Below are 26,115 nucleotides of genomic sequence, written 5' to 3'. Positions count from 1 at the left end.
TATTTACAGCATAAAGCCTAACTGAATTCTGCTGCAGAATTCTGAAATGAGAAAGACTTTAACGCTAGTTAACATTTAAAAAAATTCGTATTAATTGCCAAATTCTATCAATTCAATTTGACATGTTTCCTTAGTAGCTGCTTAAGTGTTTTAATATGTATATTTAGAATTTTCATGTTATTCCTTTTTATAAGCAAAAAAATGTTAATAGCTCACATGTAATATCTTAATTATTGAGGTAAAGCTAAGAGAAAAGGGAATCGTACCTTGAATTATAGGTTATGATAGTTTTTGTTATGTAATAACAGTTATTGCTTATTTTTCATACTAAAAAACTAATAAATATTATTGTGGGCTAGTTGGAAAATATAAGAAAGCACAAGGAAGCTAATAAAAATTACCTACAATTATACCAATACACAAAGAAAAACCATCATTAACATTTTTATGTATACCCTCATTTTAACACATACAAAAAAATACATACTTTATTTTTACTAAGGTTTTTAAAATTTAAATTTCACTGGTAATTTTATCACCTTCAATTTTAAGTATTAAAATATACAATAAAAAAATTTAGGAATTCATAAAAAATAGTAAGTACTTTTGATATCCCTGCAGTTATCAAAGTAATGGAGAAACTCAGGACTGTCTTATTTTTACATTAAGAATATTTATCTACCCTGTTTTGATTTATTCAATCTCTCATTCAACATTTATAGTAGAGTAGCCATATGTCTTTGTATAACCAGGAAAGTCCCAGTTTATGCCTTTTTCATGACATAATTATTAGAGTACTTCTTTTACCCTTAAAATTAATTGATTAAATGAGAAAGTATGATTTCTTTTGTTATTTAAAAAACCAGGGACACATAAAAGAGAGATGAGGTAGTAGAGATGCATATATTGCAAATGGGTCAATTGTACAGGAACTTGATAAACGTTAGAATCACGAAGAAAACATATACAAGATTCTCTGAAGAGGAAGGATTCTTTAGGTTGAGGAAACCTAAACACAATTAAAAGAACGGATGTAGGAGAAACATTAATATACCATCTTACAATCATCAGTTTGGCAAAAAAAAATAAGAAATTAAGAACTCTGAAAAGACTTTTCCTTTTTGCTAGAATGGAATAGATTGTGATAGAACAGCTCCCAACATGAATAATTGGAGAAGCAATGTGAAAAACAAAAATGATCTGTTTACAGAATCAGGGAGCTGCTGAACTTTTGAGGATTCGTGAGATTAAAACTCCAGAGAGAGGAAAGCTGAGAAACATGCAGATGATCTGCAATTGCTTTTCCATGGGGGCATTTGCCAGTGCAGGGCACTGGCTAGAGGCTCAATCTCCAGAGTTGACTCACGCATAGTCAACGGACGGAGAGGAGCAGAGAAGGCAGAAGAGATCTTGTGGCCACGTAGGACTGGAGAGATCAAATGAAAGGCAAGAGAAGTTTCACCGCTGGTCCAGCTTCTTCCCTCAAAACATTTGCTGATGTCTGCAGTTGGGTGGGTCAGGAAGGTTAACAGATAAGCTGAAAACCTCTGATAAATAGAGTAGATTTTCATGGAGTTTTTCAGTGCTGAGGAGACAGACTCACTTGAGGAAAGAACTACAGGAGACTTTCAGTGATCACACGAGGATGGAGTGACAAAGACACTCTAACACGTGGTGGTCAAGTTTCCTCATCCAGATATTTGCCTAATTCTGAAGTTCTGAGTGGCAGGAGGCCAAAAATCTCAATTCAAAAATCATTGAAAAGAAGAAGGAGATAAAGACCCCCTGGATAAAGTGTACCAGTGCACTGCCAAGCTCTCTGTTAAAAGCCCTACAGGGACATGCCCTGTAGTAGACTGGTTCCTATCAAAACAGCAAAGCAACTTTTACTCAGCTCAGTCACTGATTGGATTGAGTTGGTCAGTTCTCTACATACTAGAGAAACACTATCAAGAACCTCTATATAATCTTATGTATATTAGAAACATTGTCTCCTCTGATACAAAATGCATGCCAAGAGATAGGACCATATAACTGAAAAAAGAAAGGGAAACAATTAAACAGTAGAAGCAGACAGACGATACAGTAACCACTGATGGAGGATGTTAGAAAACCAACCCATTATTCTGAACACTGGTAAATTAAGAAAAAGAGTCATCCATTTGGCTTGTGTTTTTTGTTTGAACTTTATGTCAGAGAAATCAAATAGCTGATGTGGGGAAGTTCTTCTTTAAAAAGAAATCTAATAGACAAATGCAGAAGGGATGACAGAATTTTATCACTATTTTATAGTCTCATAATAAAATAATTGGTCTACATTATAACCATTCATGACTGCTAAACCCATTAGACAAATGACTGATGGAGAGCTTTATAATGCATTCATCAGGCTGACAACACCTAATATTTTTGAAAATTTTCATAATAAAAAGTTACTTTTTAAAATATCTAAGAATCAAACAATTGGAAAGAATAATATGGTTTTTCACACACTAGGGGAAGTTGTACAAACAGTTTGCATAGCAATTTGGTAATATGTAAGAAAGATGGGTGTGCATGCACTATAATCCACCTGTTCTACTTTTACGTACATACCACGGGAAAAATTCTCCCATATGTGTGCAAGGATTCAGACTTAAGAATGTTTATTGCAGTATTCCTAAAATAACAAAATGTAGAAAACAACCTAAATGGCCATCAGTAAGAGAATAATTTTTTTTTATAGTGTGGTATTTATTCAATTTAGTTTAAGTGAATGAACTAGCACTCTACCTATCAATATAATACTGTGCAAAAGAGAAATTGCTGAATGGAAATGCAGGGTGATGCCATGTATATAACTATAGTAATATGCTAAACACTTTTGATATATTATTTATTAACACATATGCATGTTGTAGAAGTATTAAAATATGCCAAGCACATACCAAATTTTCTCTTTAAAAGGAGAGGATTAGTATTTAGAATAATATACATAGGGCTACATATTTTTAATGTTTTCAAAAGAAGGGTGATTTTAATAAGGCAAAATGTTAATATCTGACAAATCTGTGGTGGCATTTAAATTGAATTTTATTAAGTCATTTCTATAGTCTCTTATTAGTTTACAAATCTTAATAATGGTAAGAATGTTAAAATGAAGCAATGTGTTACATCTATCTAGAGAAACTGCATTGAATATTTATATAAAGTGTATTTATATAAGTCTACACCTTAGTGTAGACATGCATGTGTTAAAAAGGAGAGTGGAAGAAATGACCATTTACAGAGGACCAACACACAGTCAGAGCTCCATTTCTCCACTCTGATAAATAAATGCTGAGAAATAAATACTAAAATTTAGATAATAGAAAAATGTATTTGTCTCTTGAAAGCAATCACAGGCACAAATTATCTTATTTATCTTTAACAACAGCAAAATATAGATCATATTCTGCTGAAATGGTCTTGAGTGGTTGCTGTCATTTTTTGTGATTACTTTGGGCAGCTGCCATATTATTATTTCCATGGTGAGCTTTATATATCCCTAAGACTGACCATCTGGAATTGTACAGACCATTTTATTTGTGCTAAAAGTAGATTCACTTCCAAACCTACCAAAGACAACTAACTTGACAAGTAACTTGATCTGCTCCTGACACATTCACTCAACATCACAAGTGTTGATTCTGACCACCCCCCCCAAAAAAAAAAAATCTAGGAGAGAGAGAAAATGGAATTCAGTTTATTTTCTACTAGGAGTTATCAAAATTCTTGAGTAAAGAAAGTGGCTGAAATCAAAGAGTTAAGTGAAATGACGTTTGCAATACTATGAATTAGTCTAACCTAAATACACACTTAAATTTAAAATACCTGGGTCTTCTGTCTGTGTCTTTTGTTTCTCCACCCTTCAGAGAAAGGGTACTAATAGTATTGGCTCAAGCTGGAATAGCATTTTGCTACTGGTAAGCATTTTCACACATACTATATCAACAGTCTTTTTTAAAAAATTGAAACATAACTGATTATACATATGTGTGGGGTACAGAGTTGACTATCAATACCTGTGCAAAATGTGTGATGATCAAATCAAGATAATTAGTGTACTAATCTTTACAAAACTTAATCATTCTTTGTGACCCTTAACCAAGTTCTCACTAATTCCCCTCCTCCTCCCCCTTTTCCACCTCTAATAACCTCAGTTCTGTTCTCTCTTTTTGAAATTTTAAAGTATTGTGATTGCTGTTTCTCTCTTTTTTATTTATTTCTCTCTCTTTCTTTCTTATTCACTAACTTATTGTTCAGCTCCCACTTATAAGTGAGAACATGCAGTATTTCTCTTTCTGTGCCTGGTTATTTCACTTAACACAATTTTCTCTGAGTTCATCCATGTTGCTGCAAATGGCAGAATTTCATTCTTTTTTATGGATGAGTAATATTCCATTGAGTATATATATACCACATTTTCCTTACCCAATCATCCATAGATGGACATTTACATTGGTTCCATTTCTTGGCTATTATAAATATTGCTGGGATAAATATGGTAGTGCAGGTATCCCTTCAACATGATGATTTCCATTCCTCTGAGCATATACCCAGTAGTAGGACTGTTGGATCATATGGCAGTTCTATCTGTAGTTGTTTGAGACACCTCCATACTGTTTTTCATAATGGCTGCACTAATTTACAGTCCTCCCAACAGTGTAGAAGCATTTCCCTTTCTCTGCATCCTTGTCAATATTTGTTATTCTCTGTCTTTTTGATAATAGCCAATCTGACTGGGATGAGATGATATCTCATTGCAGTTTTGATTTGCATTTCCCTGATGCTGAGTGATACTGAGCATTTGTTTATGTATCTTCAACAGTCTTTCTTTCTGGATGAAAAAACTGAGTCTGAAAGAGGCGATCATGTGATTGGAGAGTGCCAAATTTCCTGACTCCTTGTCCAGGGATCTCATTTCTAACATCATACTGAGTAAAATTTGTCTGTAATAACTTCTCAAGTCACTTAAAGAATAAATCCTGGTGTAAAAACTGATGTGTGGGTGATCCAAGGTAAATAAAATAACACACTAAAACGAAGTCATACAGAGTTAAATATACACAAAGAGAGATAGGCTATTGTATAAAGAAAAGTTATTTGGACAATGGAAAAAGCTATGCACAATCCATCAGCATTTGACAGAGGTGACTTTATGAAAAGAAGAAAGAGAAGAAAAAAAGAAGGAGAAAAGAAGGAAGGAAGGAAGCAAAAAAGGAAGGAAGGAGTGAGGGAGGAAGGAAGTAAGGAAAGAGAAAGAAAGAAATACCCTTTCACTTTCGGAAGAAGTTGAAGAGAAATCTTTCTAACTAAACTGGGTGTATTAGTTCATTTGTGCTGCTATAACAGAGAGACTGGATAATTTATAGAAAACAGAAGTTTATTTGGCTTATGATTCTGGGGTGAACCTGAATCTGAATCTGGCATGGGCCTCAGGCTGCTTTTGCTCATGGTGGAAAGCAGCAGGCAGCCTGTGGGTACAAGCAGATCACATGGCAAGAGGAGCAAGAGAGGGAGAGGGGAAGTGCCAGGGTCTTTTAAACAACCAGCTCTCATGGGAACTAATAGAGCAAAAACTCACCCATTAATCCCCCCACCTAGGGAGAGCACTAATCCATTCATGAGGGATCCAACCCCATGACTCAATCAGTTTCCAACACTGCCACATTGGGGATCAAATTTCCACATGAGTTCTGGGAGGACAATACATCCAAACTCCATCACTGGGGTTTCTTTAAATCCACAGTTCCTGCCGAAGGATTCAAGCACAGATTTGGGACTTATATTTGACAGGCCCCCATATGCTGCATTTTCCCTTCAAGCTTGTACTCTGGCTTGCTAAATCTGTGGTTGGTTGAATATGTGGTTTTACAATTGCTAAAAATACCCTGAAGTCAAGCTCCTTTTCTCAGTTTTTATGCAGTTGATGAAATGGCCACTCTGGCATCAGATTTTCCAAGGCTTGGCCTGTAATCTTTAACAAACCACCCCTTTCATAAAAGCATTGTCTGTACACAGTGATCATTTACATTTCGGTTTAATGTAAAGTGAAAGAGGAAGTGGGACTGTGAAGGAGATGCTCTATTTTTTTCAACTATCCTAATCAATAGTTGATTAGGGTGGCTTTGGGGTAACTTAGAGTTACTGTGTGAAGTTTGTCTGTCAATATGGCAGAAAACCCAAAATGAAGCACAGAACTGTCCACTAACTGCAGAAGTAGTTCCAAAAGCTAGTGTCAGCTACAGACACCATGGAGCTTCCTGTCCCAGTTCCCAGGAGACACAGAAGTGTAGATGCTGCCCAGGCATGGCACACTCTGTGTACCTGTACCAGGGTCAGTGCATCAAGTCTCTAGGCTGTAAAGACATTTCCTCCTTGTTTTTGTCATCACACATCCCCAGCAGGTAGAACCAGCCACATCATTTGCAGAGCCCAGTGCAAAATGAAAACATTGAGCCCCTGGTTCAAACAGAGGGTGTAGAGATGGGGGGTGGGGAAGAGTATTAAAAGTCCTACAATACGAAGCTTTTTCCTTTCTTCCACAGTCTTTCTCTCAACCTATCATCTAACGTGGTGTTTTGTTATTCGCCATTAAATACCGTGCTTCTTTGTGGGGTGTTCTCAGGGGAAATGCAGTCCCTTCCAGGTGCTGCAGACCCCATTCTGTGACTCCGTACATGACTAGCAGGTTCCCTCCAGCAAGTGACAGGACAGATGCTATGGGGAGATTGAACCAGTCACCTCCCCTTCCCACGTTCTTCCTGCCCCAGCTCGCGTTAGGTGGGTGAGCCCCAAGGGTATGACAACAACAGTGCAGGGATACCGGAGGAATCTGGATCGAGGATGGGCCAGAGGCTCGCACCTGCTGTGTTGCCTGCCAAACGTGCAGTGGCATTGCTAGTCCAGGGAGGACACAGCCACTGCCATTTGCTACCTCGAAATGCTACAGGGAACATGCATCAGACCCTGATCTTCCCGGTGCATGTGCCAGGCCCCTGCTTTCAGTGGAAATGATGGTGATCCTCAGACAGGGGCAGATAGTGGGAGTCTGGACAGGCTGGGACCCAGGGGCAGGAGTGCAGAAAGCCAAAAACCTGTCCAGGGAAGGCAGGGAGGCTGGACCGTGGGAGCATTCGTGGGCTGATGCTCCAAGCCCCCAGCACATGCTCCATTTTCCCATAGACCATCACTTACAAAACACCAATTGCAAGATAAAATTATTGCAAATTTCAGGATGATCAGAGAGCACTAAACATGAAGTGTGGGGCTCATGGGAAGAAGGTACCATGTGTGTCTATCTCTACTGGTAGCAGGCCCTCGAACTGGACCTGCCAGGACCCTCGAACCCAGCACCATTTGACCAGGCTGCATATATTCATCCAAAAGTAGAATTAATTAAAGGATTCAAGAGAATGCAGGCAGTTTGGCAAAGCCAAATACCTTGAATGTATTTTCTGACCTGTTTTTGAGAAATGAAGTTGTTTTAATATTATTTTAGAGATTAAATACTCTTTCTTACTAACTTCATTTATATATTCAAACATGCTTTAATTCCTGATTATCTCTCTGTTAATGTTTTCATTGTTTTAATGATTTTTGTGATTTCAGGTGGGCATATTGAATGTCAGAGACAAATTTCTTTGGCAGGTTCAATAGCAAACATTGTCTCTGTCTAATTTTCTTAAATAAATGGATTGTTGGAATAGTAATAAAGTTACACCAAGGTGTCTCAAGTTCCTATTTCTGCTTGAGGATTTCAAATTATTCTGAGTAGATCATGCACTTTTAAATGTTTTATTGAATGGCCCAGACTTGATGGAAATACATATATTGATCAGTTTTTTTTTCTCTGTTGCATTCAACTGTGAAATAAAAAATATTTTCCCACCTAATAAATTCAGATCAGATCCCTTGCTTTCATGGAGTGAAAAGCTCTCTTGCCATATTTACGTAAAATTTCAAACTCACTTTTTTTCTTCTCAGCACCTGCCAGAAAGACTTGGAATGGGAAAGGGCATTGTCTGCTCCTGCAGTATCTCCTCCCCCTCCTTCTTCAGAGTTTTTACTCCTCTGTCTGCTTTGATGGGAAAAAGAAAAGAGAGAGGGGAAAGGCCTTTTACTTGCCAGGAGCTGTTGTGGTCCTCTTCTGGTTAACACTGGGTAGTTAGTCACCAGAATCTTTGGGGTGGATGGCCAAATGCTGACTCATAGAGAGGATTTGTGTGTTTTTTGGAAGCGCTATGGGGAACCACATCACTGCAGAGTTCCTTAACATGGGAGATTCCCCCCAACTCAACCAATCTCACATATACCACCCGTAGCATGTTCTGATGGTTCACTGTTAGTAATTTATTCCTAAAATTCTTTTCTATGACAGGCAGCCTTATTATGTGGCATGACAGCTAGATGGCTTTATCCCACCATCCTCTGAAGTGCTGCTTGATTCCTGGGTAAACCCATGGCTGCCCCGTCAGCCTTGTCTTGTCTAGCCAGTGCTCTTCTCCCTTTGACAAAATGGCACAAAGAGCAACTCACTCTATTTGCTGTGTAAGGAAATATCCAACCACAGAATGAGGTGACATTCTCCACCTGTGGCAGATTTCTCTTCTCTCAACAGGCGAGCTCCTGCCACTCCTCTTCTCTCCACCATTAGACATATTCCATCTTGTGAATGCCAAGAGATAATTGTGACTTTATATAAAACGACAGCAATGCTTTTATGATGACATAACATGGAGGGAAATTACCAGTGCAATCAATTAAAAGCCACGGTGTCAGATATAAATCCAGCTTATGTCAATATTAGTGGAGGTGGAGTCCACGCCACCAGGCATGGTGTGTCGATAGTGGAGGGAGAGAACCCATCTGGGATGACACATGCACAGCAGGGAAAGCATCTGCCACTTGGAAAAAGATGATCCTGCAAGGTAAAAGAAATAATGCACTCCACTGATATGGCTTCTGGAAATGAGCCTGGCAGTAAGAAGCAGCCAGGCAGTACAGGGTCCATACAGGACACAGAGGAGGCAACAACATGGAGAAAGGCTCAGGAGCCAGGCCCGGCCCTGCCCCAGGACCAGGCACCGCCTGAGTGGTGTAATCACCATATGTATAACCACTCACTCACTGGGTGTCTTTTTCTTTTCAATCTTCAGGAAGAGGCAGCCAGAATTCTCGCCCACCAGCCAATGTCCGTCGGCACATGTGCAGCTTTGAAAACCCCCACACTGCAGTGAATGTGTAAGAGAAGCTGCATGGAAAATATAGTGGTTTGCTCCTTGCTTTCTCTCTCCTGGGTTTTTCCACTTTCTAACATGGAAACAGATGTGGTGCATGCCATCAAGAATGAAGAACTCATTTACGTGCCATGGTTTGCACAACTGCCTTAATTTGACTGTCCATCGTTCTTAAAAGGACACTGTCAAGTTGTTAGTTTTGTCATTTTGCTTTTTTTTTATGTTTTGATGCAACACTTTTTCCAATTCTGGAGATTCACTTTTGTTCATGACTCCTACTCATAAGCTCGAAAGTGAATTTTCCTCCTTCTTAAATTTGTCAGCTTCTCCTTGGCAAACACAGCTCTTTCTTTTCTTTTCTTTTCTTTGCCGTTTTGCTGTTGCACAAATGTTTGAAGTGCTCCTGTCTGCATTAAAGTAAAAGCCATAGCTTAAATTTATGAAAGAGTTCTGTAATGTCAGTTTGAGGGGGTGGGCGCCAACCTAAGCCTCTGCTGGATGCCTCCCACGCCCTGGGGAGCACAAAACAAAAGTTTTGTGAGTCCCATAAAAAGTGGGTTTTACAAGAAATGAAAAGTAGTCGTTTTCCCAACATTCTGCGTGATTTTTATCAGATTTTTCCATCTGATAAAAACAGTGCATGTTTGGTCCCATTTTTGACTTTTAGATCTTGACAGTGTCTCTTTAAGTTAACAAAAGAACATAGACCATGTTCAATTCATTGTACACAGAGTCTGTGGTCATTTTCAGCTGTTCCTTTACAGCCCTTCAAACTCCTGGGAGAGTCAAAGGTACACATTCCTGCAGCAGAAGGGAGCCCACTGATGCGGTGTCTGTATCTTGAATAGCTCTTCAGATGAGAAGAGTGTAATTTGTTCAAATGTGTGTTACTGATGCTGGCCTTAGAGGCTGGTGAGTGGGGGACCTAGCATCTCTTCCCTTCACTCAGTGGAGTGCATTGGGAAGTCTGTGGTCTACCTTTCTGCTACTCCTTTTAAAAGCCCCAATGGAAAGGATGTAGTCTCCACCAAATCATACTGATTCTTAGAGAGACATGCCAGTATGTTTCAGGTAGTAGCTTGGAGGCCTCTGCACATTTAGGTCAGAACTACTCAAGCATGTTGGATGAATTCTCTGTAATTCTTCCAAGTCAAAGGAGATATTTCTTGCACCACGGGTTGAGTCTGACCAAGGACACTACAAGGAGATCCTAACTGTGACAGCTGCTGGCTGCCTGTCAAAAGGGATTGATGGGAATGGGTAGATGTTCTTGAACTGTCATGACAGCAGGGCCGGAGAGAAAGGAGAGTCAACTGACATTTCATGACTTAAAGGTGAGTGCCTAAAAGCAAAAGTAAAGACTGTATGTGGTACATCCTTGGTGGATGACAAAAATAATAACGTAACAATTAACAAAGGTAACAGGTTGGCTGTTAAGAACTTTCAGACTAGGATGTATTCAAGCTTTCCTTCTCCAGACCATAAAGGATCAGAAAGAATCCGTGGTACATCCTTGGTGGATGACAAAAATAATAACGTAACAATTAACAAAGGTAACAGGTTGGCTGTTAAGTACTTTCAGACTAGGATGTATTCAAGCTTTCCTTCTCCAGACCATAAAGGATCAGAAAGAATCAGTAGCTTTAAAGCTGTGCGTCATAGTCAAGGACTGGGTATTTTTAGCCTTTGGTTGTTCCTGGGGGAGGGGGGGATATATATAGAGAGAGAGATAGATAGACAGACAGACAGACAGACAGATAGATAGATAGATATGTTTGTATGTGACTTCAGTTCCCACTGATTTTGTGAACAGGCAAGGCAAAGGGACTAGTGATGGAAATAAAGCTGCCTACTAGACCATTATGGTCTGTCTAGGTCTATCCTGTCCCTGAAGAATAATCCCAGCAGAGCAATGCAGCTGCCCTACATTTCCAGGGCAAATTGTGTGGACTCCAGGTAGTCCATGCTGGGGAGCATCAAATGGCTTGCTATTAAAATTATAGATCGGGTAGCATGGAACGTAGATGAAAGGATAATGCTCAACATGAAATTCCTTCAAAGAAAACATAATCTAGGCTCATCTATACTTCCTGAAAGAATATAATTACATTTGGTATATCTCTGCTAAAGCAATGTTCTGGTACCAACACAATGTCTTAAATAAACTTTGGTATGAGAATTTCTTTTGTCACCCAGTAATCACAATTAGGTTGAATCAAAGACTATTTAAAATTTACTTGGAAAAAGTTTAGTAACCATCAGAATCCTGCTCTTTAGTTTGAAATAGATTTGGCAGTTTCTCAGGATAGCAGACCCTATACTCAGTCAAAGTTTATGGGGCCTTCTGTACTTCACTGACTTGGATGAGGTAATTTTAAACTGCGAATGTTTTTTTCTTTATTGATTCATGATTCATGCAGGAAAAACTAATTTTTTGTGTTGTCTTTTATCTTTTGACACAAAACTTGAGTATGTAGGATGAAATTGATCTAAAGATTCTAAAAGGAGGACCATATATTTAGACTTGGTAATATTATAAAATTCAGCAAGCCAATGGTTCTCTTACTAGCTTATATGAGGTTAGAATCAAAGAGGAAGAGGGTAAAATTCACAATGCTATTTAAGATTTAATTCAACAGAAAGTACTAAGTTCTTAAATAATTAGAAAACATTTGTTTTCAAAAGCACATTCAGAGATTCTCTAACTTAAAACTAATGATGAGTCAAAAAGGTGAGAAATCTTAATTATATGTAGGTAGGCCCCCAAGTTTGAGACTACATACTAAATATGCAAGTTTTTCTGGAAATCTTTTTACGTGGAACTGAAGTCAGTGGAAGTCCTGTGTATTCAAGACTAATTTGGGGTTGCTTGGGAAAACAAAATTCTGATTCAAAAGGTTTCAAATAGTTCCTATGCCTGAGATTCTACAAAAACCACTTCTGAGTCTGCCTTCTGGTACCAGTTGGCTGAGGCAGATGGAGGTGAGAGTAATTGGACAGCTGCACGTCCTCCTCTGGCATTTCTTTTGAGGAGTCTTGGTGGGGGCAATGTCATCCTTTCCTTGAAAGGCCGATGTCCCAGCTGCAGCTATAGTGGCCGCAACAGAACTGTCCTGAAGCCTGGAGATTTTGGTTTCTTTTCTTGGAAGAGCCATTCTCTTCCTGCTGGGACTCAGTGGTGTCTTCTGTTTCCATTTTCACTTTCAGAGAAAACAAATGTAACCTCCTCAGGTTCCAAGGAGTGAGGCTTGCTTCCTTATGTGAAGGTCTTGCCTTGTCTGTGGGCTCTCTGGATACTGTCCTTATATCTGTTGTGAATTTGTTAAGCCTAGTGGCAAACACTTGAATTGGACATAAGGGAGACAGGTGTTGTGTAAGTTTCCCCTTCAGGCAGCTTGTGCAGGATGCTTCCCTCCTGATCTCAAACACCCACCCGTTGTTATTCCCATTTTAGACCTGTCTGGAGCAAGAACAGTATACTCTGCAGATGTAACTAGTACTTACTGAAACAAATAAAACAGACAGGATCACTCTGAATGCCACAGATATAACTAATATGTTTATACCACCCACTCCCAACTCTTCTCTAAAGTGCTGTAAATATTGGGTTTTCTGTATGGAAGCATTGTGCTACTTATCTAATGAAAGAAAAACCAAAGCAAAATCCTGAACCTGTTGTAGCTGTAGCTGCAGCCTCAGGCCTGCCTGTAACTGTACATTATCCTATACATATCTAGTTCCTCTAGGCTTAACAGTGATTTCCTCCAATAACTTTAATATCAATAAATATCTTTAGCCACCCAATATATATACCCCAATGCTGCTGCATTCGGTCTTCAAATATGAGATTGTTTTAGGCCTGAGTTCTGTCTTTTCAAGTTAAAGCCAGAAGGAGTGGGTGCCTTGTGACAATTATGTAGTATTTCCTAAACAGGGTTGCTTTTCCTAAGATTAGGAAACTGAATAAAATTAAACACTAGAAGGAAGAAGCTGGTGGCCGAAGCAGAAGCTATTAAAGGTATCTGGGATAAACATAGATCTTATTTTACAGTGATATTGCATTTTTATAAGGCATTTATTCCTTTTTGTTGTCCCATCTCTTATATATATTTTTCTTCTTAATAACACTGCAATGGGTTTCCAACCTTTTCAAATGGGATACTCCCTTTTCACACCAAAATGATTAACCAACCTTCATCTGAAACTATGATAGTCATTGTACATTTGTTAATGGCCATTTGAATATGGAGCACAAAAAAAAAACTTCTCAGTAGTTATACTTGTATCTAACAACACACCTTATCATAACAGCATCTACGTATGTTTAAAAATAGCAGCACACTGTCTACAAAGACATAATCTTTATTCAGTCTAAAGGCAATGCTTAATGCACGTGTAGATTCATGAACCATTGAGATTGTCTGTGAACCACAAGTTAGAAATGACTAGTCCTGAAGGACCAAAGTTTACACTCTGTGCTGCAATTTCTATGAGGTGATGTATTTCTTCCATCTCTTTTTTAGGAGGCAATTTATTTTGTCCTTGAAAAAATAGGATTAGTCTAATATTTTCAATTTGATAAATGCCCTGGGACATTAGATGTTTCCTAATTAAACAAACAGTGCTTTACAGCTAATCTAGGGCAAGACTCTGAGGGGAAGGAAAGCTGCTAATTTTGACAACCATGGTGAAAATCTCCCATCACAGAATAAACATTGGATTTGATTAAAACAGAAATAAATTGTGATTATATCTGTCTGCACGATGATTACTAACATTGTTAACACATGGAAGTGTGTCATTTAGAAAGAGGCCTGCATAGAATCCCTGCTCAATGAGGAAAACAGCTCAGCCGAGTGAGTGAGGTACCTTAGTGTTTCCCAGGAATACAAAGGCACATTTTTACCAGTATATGTGGATACTGGGGCAATATTTTATTAGGGAATCTAAGCCTGCTGGTTCAATTAGGTACAGACTAGTTCTTGAGGGACCTGTGGTTTTTTAAAGCACATACACACACAACTAAATGAAGACACACGATAGCATTTTAGTTTAAAGATTTTCTTTATGTACCTTGAGAGGTAAGCATTTGGCGAAGGAAAAAGTTATTCCGTCGCAATTGAAAGTGATCAAAATCATTGGGTTGGATGGCATAGCAAGGCATATTGAAGGAAGGTAAGAAGCAAATAGGTTTTATTTCTTCTGGAAGAGGCATATTGAATGCAAGAAGTGAGGAATAGTATGTGCAGAGTGGTGGACGGAAGCCACTGAGAAAGATGAATGGGAGGTGAGCTTACCTAGAGCTTTAAACTCAGAAGAGAAAGTGTGAATTCCGGTGTTGCCTTTGGCTGGCCGGTTGACTGCCTGTTCTTGCCAGGGACACCACCGTCTTGTTCTTGAATTTGTTCTACCCAGAAGAGGGTCAGTTATTCTAACAAGAGAGCATGGATGTCAATAAATCAAAAATTTAGCTTTTATAAGCACTTATACATGCTCAGATAATGTATTAAGCATATATTTGAGAGAAATATTAATTTTGGTATAATAGTTCAAAGATGAGATTTTTTCCTAGACAATTAAAAATACAGCATAGATTATCAGATAGATGGAGGAAACACATTTTTTTCCCAAGTAATGAAGTCAAATTTTAGCTGTTATATCTATTTTAGAGCCTTTGTATCCAGAATTTCCATACTCAGTATCAGACTTTCTATACTAATCTGTACTTATTTGGCTCACTTCACTTCTCAGAATTATAAAACATTATGTCAAATATCACCCTCATAAATGTGACACACATAATTTTTAAAGTATTCACTCTTCTATTTTCAAAATGATTAAAAAAACATTGTTAACTATTGATCATTTCGTTCATTTTTTTTCTGAACAGAAGACTATGGTGTGGAATAGTCTGTTTCACATCTCCACCTAAGAAAAAAATGTTCATTTTCCTATTCCTTCTAATGGCACAAATGTGTTATTAGTGTGCTACTTTCTCTGTTGCATTAATGGGAAAAGAGAAAAAAACAAACTCTTTTAAAAAATAGAAAAATAAATTATTTCCTGATTTAAGTATTAATATTGCTGTTATTAATAGAATGTTATGGTAAGGTACCACCATCTGCTAAAAGTTTTACAGAAAATAAGCTAAGAGTCCAAAAGTAAGACCAGACTCATTACAACATACAGGACAGAATTTGTGGTGTATGCACATAGTACATCTCATTTCATTTATTTCTTCTTCAGAGAAAAATTTTATTTGGCTGGTTTTATGAGTGTCCCATGAAGATAAAAGTTGATAAGACTGGAAGACTGCCTGTGCCCTAAGATTTTTCTTCACTATGGCTTGTTCAGTGAGGAAAGAGCCAGGCAGGAGTCTTTGTCTCAGTAACTGCTGCTTTGCCTGAATCTTAATTTTTCCTTATTTGCATCACACTATGCCTGAGGACTAAGGCAGGAAATGTGCACTTGTGTTTTGCTGGGCTTCTCCATTCTATGTCTTCTCAAACAAACCTAGTCAAAGGTTCCCAATGTGAAAACCCCAGAATAGCTGCTGTGAATCTGGGTCTTTATGTGAATTGTGGTACATGGTATGTGTCGGGAATCCGAAGTTATGAGACACTTAAGTCAATCGTAGATGTGGGTTTTCCTGTCATCTGTTTTTGTTCTCTTCCATGCAGGTGCCATGTGTATGATCATCCCACTGTGGTAATGGGAAACACGAGAATGGGCAACTGAGAGGATCTATTTAATAATCCCACAGGACAATGAAAGTAGCTTTATTTGGGGCTCTTAATTTGTCCTGGGGACTATAATCACTATGTTCTGTTATCCATGTGTAACTAAGATTTTTTCTTAATTTTTTTTTTCTTCCATCAGTTTGGTGATCTCTTGGAAGCTTGCATTGAGCAACAATTTCATCATTGCCTTAGAAAATAGCTGTTTGTGCCACAGACTGGCTTTTCTTCCCAGTAACGTTTTTCAGGGATTAATATTTCCTTCCTTGGCTTGGGATGGACTCACCTGTTGCCGTTTCAAANAATGGGCAACTGAGAGGATCTATTTAATAATCCCACAGGACAATGAAAGTAGCTTTATTTGTGGCTCTTAATTTGTCCTGGGGACTATAATCACTATGTTCTGTTATCCATGTGTAACTAAGATTTTTTCTTAATTTTTTTTTTCTTCCATCAGTTTGGTGATCTCTTGGAAGCTTGCATTGAGCAACAATTTCATCATTGCCTTAGAAAATAGCTGTTTGTGCAACAGACTGGCTTTTCTTCCCAGTAACATTTTTCAGGGATTAATATTTCCTTCCTTGGCGATAAGACTGGAAGACTGCCTGTGCCCTAAGATTTTTCTTCACTATGGCTTGTTCAGTGAGGAAAGAGCCAGGCAGGAGTCTTTGTCTCAGTAACTGCTGCTTTGCCTGAATCTTAATTTTTCCTTATTTGCATCACACTATGCCTGAGGACTAAGGCAGGAAATGTGCACTTGTGTTTTGCTGGGCTTCTCCATTCTATGTCTTCTCAAACAAACCTAGTCAAAGGTTCCCAATGTGAAAACCCCAGAATAGCTGCTGTGAATCTGGGTCTTTATGTGAATTGTGGTACATGGTATGTGTCGGGAATCCGAAGTTATGAGACACTTAAGTCAATCGTAGATGTGGGTTTTCCTGTCATCTGTTTTTGTTCTCTTCCATGCAGGTGCCATGTGTATGATCATCCCACTGTGGTAATGGGAAACACGAGAATGGGCAACTGAGAGGATCTATTTAATAATCCCACAGGACAATGAAAGTAGCTTTATTTGTGGCTCTTAATTTGTCCTGGGGACTATAATCACTATGTTCTGTTATCCATGTGTAACTAAGATTTTTTCTTAATTTTTTTTTTCTTCCATCAGTTTGGTGATCTCTTGGAAGCTTGCATTGAGCAACAATTTCATCATTGCCTTAGAAAATAGCTGTTTGTGCCACAGACTGGCTTTTCTTCCCAGTAACGTTTTTCAGGGATTAATATTTCCTTCCTTGGCTTGGGATGGACTCACCTGTTGCCGTTTCAAAGGCAGCCTGTGGTAACTGCAGCTTTAGGTGTTTGATTTCTAATAAGGGGAGGTTGGGGGTGCAGAGGAAAGGTCCACAGGAGAGGGGGCAGGTACATGGCACTGAGTTGGTTTGCGTAGGATTTATATGTATGTATATGATCCTGTTTGCATGATCTATCTGCAAATAAATCCATCTCTATTTTATTTATAGTTCTAATGGCAAGTCTGTGTCATGGTCTGAACCAGGTGGAAGACAGGTGCCCAAGGGACAGCATATGTGGCACCGCCTCTCTGTGCACGTGAAGACCAGTGAGACGGCCTGCAACCAAACGGCCGTCATCAAACCCCTCACTAAAAGTTACCAAGGCTCAGGCAAGAGCCTGACCTTTTCAGATACCAGCACCAAGACCCTTTACAACGTGGAGGAGGAGGACGACGCCCAGCCGGTTCGCTTCAGCCCTCCCAGCAGCCCTCCCATGGTGGTGCACAGGCGCGTGCCCACCGCGGTGACCACCCCGCCTCTGCCGCCCCAGCTGACCGCAGAGGAGACCCCCCTGTTCCTGGCCGACCCCCCGGTCATCCCCAAGGGCTTGCCCTCTCCCCTCCAGCAGCAGCAGCAGCAGCAGCAGCCGCAGCAGCAGCCGCCGCCACAGCAGAAATCCCTGATGGACCAGCTCCAGGGCGTGCTCGGCAACTTCAGCACCGGGATCCCAGATTTCCACGCGGTGCTGGCGGGCCCTGGCGGCCCGGGGAACGGGCTGCGGTCCCTGTACCCGCCCCCGCCACCTCCGCAGCACCTGCAGATGCTGCCGCTGCAACTGAGCACCTTCAGGGAGGAGCCTGTGTCCCCGCCCGAAGACGACGAGGACGACAGCGAGAGGTTTAAGCTCCTCCAGGAGTACGTGTATGAGCGGGAAGGGAACACTGAGGAAGACGAACTGGAGGAGGAAGAGGAGGAGCTGCCGGCCGCCAGCAAGGAGGAGTCGCCTGCCCTGACGCCCCCGTCGCCTTTCCGAGACTCGGTGGCCTCGGGCAGCTCGGTGCCCAGCTCCCCCGTGTCCGAGTCGGTGCTGTGCACCCCTCCCAACGTCACTTACGCCTCTGTCATTCTGAGGGACTACAAACAAAGCTCTTCCACCCTGTAGGGAAAAGGTGTCCACATGGAAAAGCAAGATAAGCCAGAGAGCTCCAACACCTCCAGAGATGTGCAAAAAGCTGGGAGCAGAAGCGTGGGAGTGGAGGGCCCAGTCAGGAGGAAAGGAAGGAAATGCTGCTGCTGCCTTAACTCAGGAGAGAGGGGAAGATGCCAAGCCAAAAATGATCCAGGCCGGGATTCTGATTCTTGAATTATTCAAAAGCCTTCTCTGGGAAGAATGGGAATTCTGACAAAGCACAATTGCATATGGCATGTAACTTTTATTGCAAAAATATATATATATATGTATATATATTTAAATAATAAAATCAATACAAATAATCTCTTTTGCACAATCGTGCATAGATACATACACCCACACACACTTGGTCAAGCTTGAAAAGGGACAGCTCATGTGGACAAGTCAGCATCATCATTAGTTCATCTCATGGCGTTCCTGGTGAGCATGATGGAGCGGGACACAGGAGATGGGTGGGTGATGGGGAGGAGGGATGGCTCGGAACCACTCAGCAAGCCGATGATGGGACAGTAGCTCATCTCTCAAAAGCCCTTCTCCCTGCTGGGCCGACAGACCCTAATCGTCAGGAGACTTAGGAACTGGCCCATATGGGGTTCTCTGTCACCCGCTGCACCCTGTCCAGTGCCAGCCTAGCTACTGCACTTGAAGAAAGGTGCGTGAACACCCTGCTGCCCTGTGATCTCCCCCTATTTAGGAAAACAGGAATAAGAGTAAAATCGTCACCCAAAAGTGCTTGATCAGGAGGAAAGAGTGAGAAGCAGGGGAATACATGAGCATGGGACTTTGAACAAAATCAATAAGCACAAGCAGCTTCCCATTTTCAGTATTCGCTTACCAGTAATTTTGGAAAAAGGCCAGAAAAAGAGATTGTTTTGAGAGTGGCAGAAGACCTTTCATGGATTAACTTGTGTTTGTGCCAAGTAGGCTCTTCATTGCCCTTCAGTTACACAGAACAAACCATGTGGCAAAATCGTTACCTTCTATTCACTGTAGCAAATAACACTTACCAGTTGAACTTCTAGGACGCAGTATGTGTACAACGTGGTGCCATTGTTTTTCCAGTGTACCATAGAAACAAATCCATCTTTGAACCTAATGGTGTACTCAGAGCAACTATTACTGGTGTAAATGACAAATAATTATTTCCTATTGTCACTGAAGTCCCTGCAACTAGTGAGCAAATGTGTTCCTGTGTCCTTGTATACATGTGATTACAAAATGTGTGCAATGTAACGTCAATCTAACTGCAACTAGAAGATTGTCGTTTGGATATAGTACAGATATTTTTTTATGTTCCAATAATGTTTTATATATCATTATTGCCGATATCTACAGAAGCTCTTTGAAGGTTTCAGTACTGTGGTCTGATGTTTTCCATATGCAACTCAGATGATAATTCCTCTATTTAGAGGAAACTTATTTTTCAGATATTTTATGATGTGGAAATGTGTTATTAAAGAACTGGTTTGAAAATGTGTTATATGAAAAGTTCACAAAAACTGAGGGTGCCAATAAAAGGTACATTTTATAAACTTGCAGGCATCATCTTTTTAAAAAAGACAATATTAGATTATTCCAGGTTACCTTAGTTTTTTTTTTTTTAAGATTTTCCACAATTGCTTGAGCTCTACGTGCTTCTAACATACACTTACATCTAAGTATGGCCACAATTTCTCAAATATTTATTCATCAGTCACACTTTGCCTTCCTTTAATTTTTATTTTCATGTACTTTTACTCCTGTTTTTTCACTGTCATAACTTTTCTTCACAGTTTTATTTGCTGTTGTGTCATATCCATAAAGGTGTAACCCAGTTATTCCACTTTTACCTTCCCTTTTTACTCCCAATAAAAGGATTTTTCTTGCTGTTTGATTTCTTCTATTATTTGTGGAACGAATCCTACCCCCTTAAATATCTTTGTTTATGCCTTATGTTCAGTCATATTTTAAAATGCCTTCTTCATGTTGAAGCTGCTGGTGTCTCAGCCAAAAATTATCTTTGAACCTTTAAATATCCACTGCATCGTTTGTTCAGAATTTAACATCAACTCCAGTGTTGGAGGCTTGTGTCTCTTACGTTTCTCCATATTCTACTGCCAAGTTTAGTCAGTTCCATATCAAGAATGAACTGCCTTTCCTCTAAAAAATTATTTTAAAACACCTTTAGTGCAGACCTCATGACTGAAGTGTGGATTTCATTTCACATATTCATTGTAATGGAGCAAAATAAGAAAAATGGACGGATTCCAGTGTGCAGTAGTGGATTTCTCTACTAATCAGAGTATTAGCAAAGGAAAGCAGACTATCTATCTTTAGTGAAATTTGTTGTTGTTGTTTGTTTTTTTATCTTAATGCCACTAACATATGTCCTTAATATCGCAGGACGTGTGGATTCAGATTTTTAAAAAGTTAGAATAGCTAAGAAAACAATTCCTACTATTTAATAATGAGAGATGTAAGTTTGTCTTGAGGTTTTGGTCTGAGACATTTGGTGAACCCATTCAACACTGACCACGTTATTACTCTGCCTACTATTATGATTACAAGTTTTTCTGAGTAAATAGAGTATTAGCTCTTATATCATAATTGTTCAAAATTGGATATGTACACATGCATACCATATACCAAAAGGGCAGAAATTCCTCTCCTTAATGTATGTGCTGATACAAGTTGTTCAGCTTCTTGTAAAAGTGTTTTTTGTTGGCTCTTTACTGCCTTTTGTCAAGTAATCTTGATAATGCTGTACAATAAATACTTTCTATTTATTAAATGTGCATGTTCCTTCTCTATACTTTATAAGACTCACAATAATGAAAAGAGACAAGTGTGAGAAATAATCCCAATGGTTTGATTTTTCCTAGAATATGTCTTCTGGGTAAAAGCTGAAGAAGAGCACCACACAAAATCTAATCAGGTAGGTGACAAAGTGGAGTACAATTTGATTATCAGAAAAATGGCACCTTAAGCTATAGCAGTTTAAATTAAATTTAAAATTGAAATTTCCAGTGCCCATGGCAGACATTGTCATTTGTCTTTTTGATGGAGTGTGTGAGACTTGACAAACTCCTGAATCTCCAGTAGAGCTCTGGAGACAGAGGCATTGATGGCCCCACCTTTGTTTCATTTGTGCCCTGCAAAACTTTCTGTCTTTGATTCACACTTTAGGGGGACCTAGTTTCCTGCCTTGTTGGTGTCCTCCTGCTCACCCTAAGTTCTGCACCCCTGCATTTCGGCAGAGACTTCATGGGTCCCCAAACAAGGGAGCCTCTGCTACTCACATTGTCTGCTATGAGATTTCTGCAAAGTAGGCATTTTCCAAATTTTATCCAAGGAGAGAGCATGGTGGTACAAGGGCGGAATCCACGTGATTGTGATGCATTTGCACTGTAGGAGCCTTCAACACAGGAAGGCTGACGTTGAAAAAATGACCACACACGGGGGGCTGGGATACCAGGGATTTTTTCAGTGTGCCTTTAAAGTAGAATGAGAAATCATGAAATAGGAGCTTGGTGTGTCAGGAGGAAAAGTTATAGGAGAATAAGAAACAAAAAAGGGAAGAAAAAGATAGATGAAGAAAAGTGATAGAGAAGAGAAAGAAAGGTGTTTAAGGTGTGTATTTTGGAGACGTAATCATGGTAGGTCACAAAGGCTTCTACTTGGAGAGAGTCCAGAAGCTTCACTTGGACCAAAAAGAAGACATTTGGAGAGGTTGAAACTGGGGTCTGGATTCTACAAATGATGTATGAGTAACTGCATCATAATTTCTACAGAATACCCCGGGAGAAGACGAAAGAAAAGGGAAGCAATGTTGCATGGACCTGCTCTGTGCTAGACAACGTGCTAGGTCTTTGCACTCACTCTCATTTAGTCCTCCCAATAGCTGCTACACTACGCTTAAGTTGTTCTCTATTTTAGAAAACTGAAATAACTTGCCCAGTCTCTCTGTTAGTAAATGACCCAGCAGGACTTCGATTCCCATTCTCAGCCAAGTCAGAGCCTGTGAATTCATGTTTCTCTCCAGAACCCTGGAAAATATGTAGGAGTTGGTTCCTTTTTGGCTTAGAATCAATTTTTCTTTCTAATTTTTGAGCCCTCAGGGCAAAGCACATACTCAGTAAAGGTTTGTTAAAATAGTAATAACAGTAAATGAATGCAATAACACCATACAGTTTTCCCAGCTCAATTCTCTGGAAGATTTATTCCAAGATCCTTATGAGGTCCAGAGCTTTATATTTTCACCTCCTGATCCTAACTCTGCCAGCAGGAACAACACATGTTTTAATCATGAAAAACAATCCTTCTTTCAGCATCAGAAAGAGCTGTTCTAATGGGCAGCAGGCCCCCCTTTCCTGCAAAAGAGTGAGGCAATGCTCAGTGTTCCTTGAGCCCAGCCAGAGGTCTAGTAACACAGTGCTAGGTGTGAGAGACAGCGTCCTCTGCAGGAGAACTGCAGGAAAGACATAAACTGCTGAAGTGAGGGCAGTTTAACTGAGGGCAACATAAATCACCTATGGGGATAGCAGGGGTCTGGGGGTTCCTTCCTTACAGAAAACAGGTCTTCAGACAAAGGAAAAAGCAAAACCAGTGCCTAAGGATTGGAGAAACAAGAGAGAGAGAAAGATCTTTGTGAGGGAGCTGAATTGATGGTACCATAAGCCAGAAACTGGCTTTATTTTGTCAGGTAGCTTTGGAAGGAAGACTTACAAGTTAACAACAAGAGAAATGAAGCTTAAGAATGAGGGTAACAAAAAGTGAAAAGGAATGTAATTATAGAATCCTAGAGTTGGAAGTAAACTCAGAAGTCATTTAAAATAAGCTCTCTCCTTGTATCAGACTATGCTACCCTCTGTCCTGTTCTACTTCTTAGAAGGTAAGAAGGTACCTCTGACAGGGCTGGGGTGAGGTGCAATGCCCATTGCCTGCAGCTGCTGTACCATGGGAGAGATTGGAGAGCCCTGGCTACTGGGAGAGCAAGCCCGAACTACATTGTTAATCCCTGAAGTTGGCCAGAGTACAGAACTCAGGCACCAACCCAGAATGAGGGTGTTGCAGGATCCAGGAAAACTGAAAGGAAGGACTAGATTTAGGTGCTTTTGCCCTCTGCTTAAATATTGCCAGGGACTAAGACATTGCATTTGATAAGAGGAAAGCTCTACTTGTTAAAAAGTGCATTTTCCTGTGCTGAAATTTGCCTTTTTCTAACTTTTCCTCAGAGTTTTACCCTCTGAAAAAAGACTGAACATATTTAGTCTGCTGTGCGCATGACTTCCCTTCAGCTACCTGAACACAGTGATTATGTCATTTTTTCATGGCTCATTCTCCAAGCCCAACAACTTCGCTTCCTTTAATTGTTGTCTTTGTGCTTATGTTCCAAAACCCTTAATCAGGCCATGGTCATATTCCAGTTTTTAGGTGTCCTTTAAAAAATATTGCTTCCAGAACTACACATACACTTCGATTCTCTTCAACCATTGCTCTCGTATCGATGCTTAAGATTATGTTAACTTTGTCAGCAGTCTTGCCACATTTTGAGCTCACACTTAGCTCAGGGCCAACATTTTGAGCTCACACTTAGCTCAGGGCCAATAACCCTTAAACCATTTTTATAAAAACTGCAGGAAATGAATACAAATGTGAATATTTTCTTGAGTTGGGTTTCTCTAGAAAAAGACCCTGAGAGGAGGATTTGAGTGCATCAGCAAAGTGATCTTTGGCAGCTCTGGTAGGAGAGTGGGGAAGAGAGGCAGCCACAGGTAAATGGCACATTGCCACCAGGTTACCACTGTGAGAAACAGGGATGCAGTCCTACTGGGAACTCTGGAGAAAGTAGAGAACATGCCTCACAGTTGTCCCCAATCCACATAGGACAATGGAACTGGGGTTGTTTATCCACCAATTTCTGTAGAGGGCTGCTGGGAAGGGAAATGCATGTTACCAGGGTGTCCCCCATACAGGTTCCTAGCTCCAGAGAAAGCCCTCAGGCAATGAGTTGCAGATGCTAGCAGTTGGACACCTTAATGTTGGCACTTATGAGGAAGATGAATGCCAAGGAAAAGTGGGCAGGGTACCAACAGTATCGACTACAGGTAATGATTATGGAGCGAGACAAAGACAGAGAGAGAGACAGATAGAGATGATATTTATTCACAGATACAGATACCAGTATAGGTAGAGATGTGAAAACAAAGAGTATAGAAGGCAAAGCAAAAGGGTGTTGAAGCTTTTGCAGTGAGAATAGGAACATCTAGAATCACCCAAAGAGACTACAGTTTCTTTATAGCTACAGAAAATCTCAGAAGAAAATTAGAGAAACTTTGCCATCAATAAGTGTGTCATTAGCCTCTGGATTATCTTTGTGATAATTTCTTAAGTTTTTATCATTGTTCTATTATAAAAGTAATAAAATACTTTATAGAAATTTTAGAATTAAAGAAAAAATCTATAGCCACCTCATCTAAATATTAACATTGTAAATATTTTAATTTTTCCTTCCGTGGAAGTCCTTCCATGACTTTCATGTAATTTTTCTTTTAACAGAGTTAGAATTATCTTTCATTTATAATTATCTTTCATTTATAATCCTGCTTTTTTCATTTCACATTATGACCTATAGCAGGAGTTCCACTTGATCAGAGCTGAGAAATCACCTGCCTGTGGAGTTAGGCAAAGTTCCCTACCCCTATGGAATCCAGGAACGCTTTGGGAAGTAATTCATAACTGGTTCCCAAATAAGTTTCAAGGGTATAGTACCGTAGCTGATAGACAGGAAGGTCCTGTAGAAACCAGCTTATGGGGAGGGGCAAGAGATGACCTGAAAGAAGAAGAAAAAAAAGTCCATGAAAAATGAGAGTGGAATCTGGGCAAGGATCAGCAATGGGTCTTGGCTGGATAAGAGCAATGATTAAACCCGTTAGAACCTAGTGCACCCAGAGATGAGGAGGGCTGAGTGGTTCAATGGTAAGAATGGACCTCTAGGGGGCCTCATGAGTCTCCCAGCCCCTGCCCGTCACCCTGCCATCCCCTGCCATCCCCTTGCTGTACTCCATCCCCCCCACACAAACATATACCATTTAGAATAAGCCACAAATAGGGACAGGGATGTCCTTGTAGGCCAACAGAAGAGATAAGCAATATAGATCATGAGGGTCTATAGATCATGAGCCCCTGTCTGTGGACAGCTGAGCAGAGGGCTGTCTGAAGCAGGGGAGTGAAATGGTGCCCTTGACATCAATAGGAGAGATCGGGAGCAGGTGGTACTTGAGCTCTTATGACAGCAAAGGAGAACTCCTCAAAGGATGTTAAAGGTCAAAGTGGGTCAGTGTTACCATATGGGCAGTCCAAGCCAGGAATAGGTGGATAGATGTCTGTGGAGAGATGTAGGAGACAGCTATAGGAACAAGTAAAGTACCCGCAGGCAACAGCTAAAACAGATCACAAAGGCAGCAGCTGAACCACAAAAGACAGGGGTGCAGGCAGTGTGTAAATTATATGAAAGGCAATGCTCCTCTTCTGCAAAGACTCAGTAGCTTTGGAAAATGTTGTTTTTGCCATGATTTTGACATGTGGCATGCAGGGGCTTAGGGTAAATCATTAAAGTGACCTCACCTGCTTTCTATTCACAAGCTAAAAGGCAT

The 26,115-nt window shown here is 40.0% G+C and overlaps 1 protein-coding gene across 1 annotated transcript in view; it reads left to right on the top strand.

Moving 5' to 3' along the window:
- The window catches only part of LOC103592255 (metabotropic glutamate receptor 1), a 320,831-nt gene extending 303,162 nt beyond the window's left edge, over nucleotides 1-17,669 (top strand). The window contains exon 6 of the mRNA XM_008574901.1: nucleotides 17,553-17,669. Within this exon, the coding sequence (XP_008573123.1) occupies nucleotides 17,553-17,619 (67 nt within the window). The 3' untranslated portion in view covers nucleotides 17,620-17,669. The remainder of the gene's footprint in view (nucleotides 1-17,552) is intronic.
- The last annotated feature ends 8,446 nt before the right edge of the window (nucleotides 17,670-26,115 follow it).

Source organism: Galeopterus variegatus, unplaced genomic scaffold, assembly GCF_000696425.1.
Source record: "Galeopterus variegatus unplaced genomic scaffold, G_variegatus-3.0.2 Scaffold1115, whole genome shotgun sequence".
Classification (NCBI taxonomy): domain Eukaryota; kingdom Metazoa; phylum Chordata; class Mammalia; order Dermoptera; family Cynocephalidae; genus Galeopterus; species Galeopterus variegatus.
Note: the sequence above shows the minus strand (reverse complement) of the source record. Positions and strands in the feature narration are given on the sequence as shown.